The sequence below is a fragment of the Acanthisitta chloris genome, unplaced genomic scaffold (genome assembly GCF_000695815.1).
Source record: "Acanthisitta chloris isolate BGI_N310 unplaced genomic scaffold, ASM69581v1 scaffold28557, whole genome shotgun sequence".
Classification (NCBI taxonomy): Eukaryota; Metazoa; Chordata; class Aves; order Passeriformes; family Acanthisittidae; genus Acanthisitta; species Acanthisitta chloris.
This window is the reverse complement of record NW_008684676.1, coordinates 1-2,617: the sequence shown is the minus strand read 5'-3', so window position 1 is coordinate 2,617 and position 2,617 is coordinate 1. Positions and strand designations below refer to the sequence as shown.

Sequence of the window (2,617 nt, the reverse complement as noted above, 5' to 3'; positions counted from 1 at the left end):
GAAGAGGAATTTGATGCCTTGCACCTCAGGGGTCTTCAGGAGAGTGTCTGGGGGCGAGGGGAGAAAGGGGGTTGGAGGGGAGGTCGCAGAGATGAGAGCTCCGAGGGATAGGGGTGTCCCAGGAGTGAGGGGAAGGTCCCAGGAATAGGGGGAATTCCAGTGATGGAGGGTTCCCAGGGACAGGGGGAGCTTCCAGAGACATAGGTGTTCACTGGGACAGGGGAAGTCCCAGGGTTGGGGGTCGTCACAGGAACAGGGGAGGGGCTCAGGGACTGGAGGGCTCCCAGGGATGGGGGAGGTCCCAGGGACAGGGTGGTCCCAAGCATAGAGGGGTCCCAGGGATGGAGGGCTCTCAGGGACAGGGGGGCTTCCAGGGACATGGGTGGTTATAGGGTCAGGGGAGGTCCCAGGGATGGGGATGTTGGCAGGGACAGGGAGGCTCCCAGGCATAGGGATTTCACAGGGATGGCATGGGTCCCAAGGATAGGGGACATCCCAGGGATAGGGGAGGGTTGCAGGGATCGGGGTATCACAGGGATGGGGGGGGGTCACTGGGACAGGGGTGGTCCTAGGGATGGAGGGCTCCAAGGGCCAAGGGGGAGGCTCCAGGGACAGGAGGGCTCCTAAAGACAGGTGTTGTCCTAGGGGTAGGATTGTCCCAGGGCTGGGGGTCCCAGCAGCAGGATTGGTGTCGGACAATCCAAAGCAAGGGGGGTTTCCAGGAAGACAGGTGGTCCCAGGGACAGGTGTAGCCCAAGGGATGGGGCCTCCAGGAATGAGGGTGGTCCCAGAGACAGAAGGGCTCCCAGGGACAGGGTGGGTCACAGGGACATGGGTGGTCCCAGGCACAGTGGGGCTCTCAGGGAAGGGGGTGGTCCCCAGGCTGGGGGTCCCATGGTAGGACTCACCGATGTGCTGGATGATATGGGTGATGGTGGGCTGAAAGAGCTCACTCATGGCCTCGGGAGACATCCTCAGCATTCCCTGGGAGGACCACTTCACCAGGGTGACACTGCCGGGGGACAGCAGGGGCAGGTTTAGGGGGGCCCTCACCAGGGACCCTGCCTGCTCCTGCCTTGGCTGCACCCCTGTATCCCTCTGTCACCCCAACCCAGCTCTCCTGTCCCACCTGAAGCCCCCTAACTCAGCACTCCCATCCCACCTGAGCCCCTGTCCTGCCTGAACCACCCATTGCCTCCCTTCCTCCCATCCCACCTCCTCCTCCCTTCTCCCCCTCTCCAGTTCTCCCCCCTCCATATCTGCAGGACCTCCCAATGTATCCCCCAGCCCCTAACCCTCCCAAGCCTTCTCCCACCTCCACGGGGTTCTCACTTGCTCTTCCTGAGTGCTGTCTCCACACCATGGCCACGGTGCCTGCGGTAGAAGTCGATGAAGGAGAAGGGGAGGGAGATGTTGAGGGGGTTGGCCCGGTTGGGGGACGCGGCGCGTTTCCGCGCCTCGAAGGCGATGCTCAGGTCCACCCAGGCCGCAGGACGTTTGGCCTTGAAGGTGGCGATGAAATCCTCCCCGAAGATGTGGCACAGAAGCTTCTCAAAGGCCAAGTCCACCCCCACAGCACCATAGGGACCCCCTGAGGGGCAGGGTAGAGGGGTGAGAGCTCAGGTGGTGGTGCTGTGGTGATATGTCCCTGTGGTACACATGCCCCAGCACTGTGTCCCGATGGCACCCATGTCACTCGTGTCCCCCATCACCAAGTCCCCTTGTCCCCCACAATCACAGGGCACATATGTCCCCAGGACACCCATGTCCCCTATCACCATGTCCCTGTGGCACCCACATCCTCATGGCAGCCATTCCCCAAGTTCCCCGTCACCACATCCCTGTGGTACCCATGGCACCCATCCCCTTGTGTCCATGGCACCCACATCCCTATTGCACTCATGTTTCTCACATCCCCAAGTTCCCCATCACCATGACTCCCACCACCACACCCCTGTGGCACCCACGTCCCCATGTTCCCCGTGTCCCCATGTTCCTCAGCTCCACGTTCCCGTGGCACCCATCACCATTTTCCCCCATATCCCATGGCACCAATGTCCCTCATCACCATGTCCTCATGGCACCCATGTCCCCCATCATCATGTCCCCAAGTCCCTGGTCACCACGTCTCCCATCAGAATATCCTCATGTCCTCCACATACCCATGTTCTCATGACACCCATCACCATGTCCTCAGCATCATGTCCCCCACGTCCGCATGACACTTATGTCCCCCATCCCTATGTCCCCACGTCCTCCTGTCCCCGCTTGTCCTCCCTCCACAGTTCCCTCTGTGTTCCACCAGGTGGTGCCATAGCCCCAGCCACGACCCTCAGAGACAGGCGGGACCGAGGGGAACCCAGAAGGGTCCCGGGTGGGCTGGGGGTGTTGAGGTTGGGGAAAGCAGCTCACCGGAAGCTTTGTAGAGCTCCTTCAGGGTCCCCTGAGGCTTCTCGATCTGGTGCACAGTGAGGTCCACGGTGCCCCCCCCCCAGTCTGCCACGATGTACTTGTCACCTGCGAGGGGGGCACAGCGGCCACGTGGGGGTCCTGGACCGCGGGGACAGTATGGGGGAGCTCTGGGGACCTGGGGGGGCTCTGGGAGGCTCTGGGAACC

The 2,617-nt window shown here is 62.2% G+C and overlaps 1 protein-coding gene across 1 annotated transcript in view; it reads right to left on the bottom strand.

Moving 5' to 3' along the window:
* LOC103806726 (heat shock 70 kDa protein 12B-like) overlaps positions 1–2,517 on the bottom strand; it is a gene marked incomplete at its 5' end in the record, with an annotated part of 3,119 nt that extends 602 nt beyond the window's left edge. Inside the window, 4 exons of the mRNA XM_009079434.1 lie at positions 3–47; positions 909–1,012; positions 1,333–1,591; positions 2,413–2,517. Of these exons, the coding sequence (XP_009077682.1) occupies positions 3–47; positions 909–1,012; positions 1,333–1,591; positions 2,413–2,517 (513 nt within the window). The remainder of the gene's footprint in view (positions 1–2; positions 48–908; positions 1,013–1,332; positions 1,592–2,412) is intronic.
* Positions 2,518–2,617: the final 100 nt, after the last annotated feature.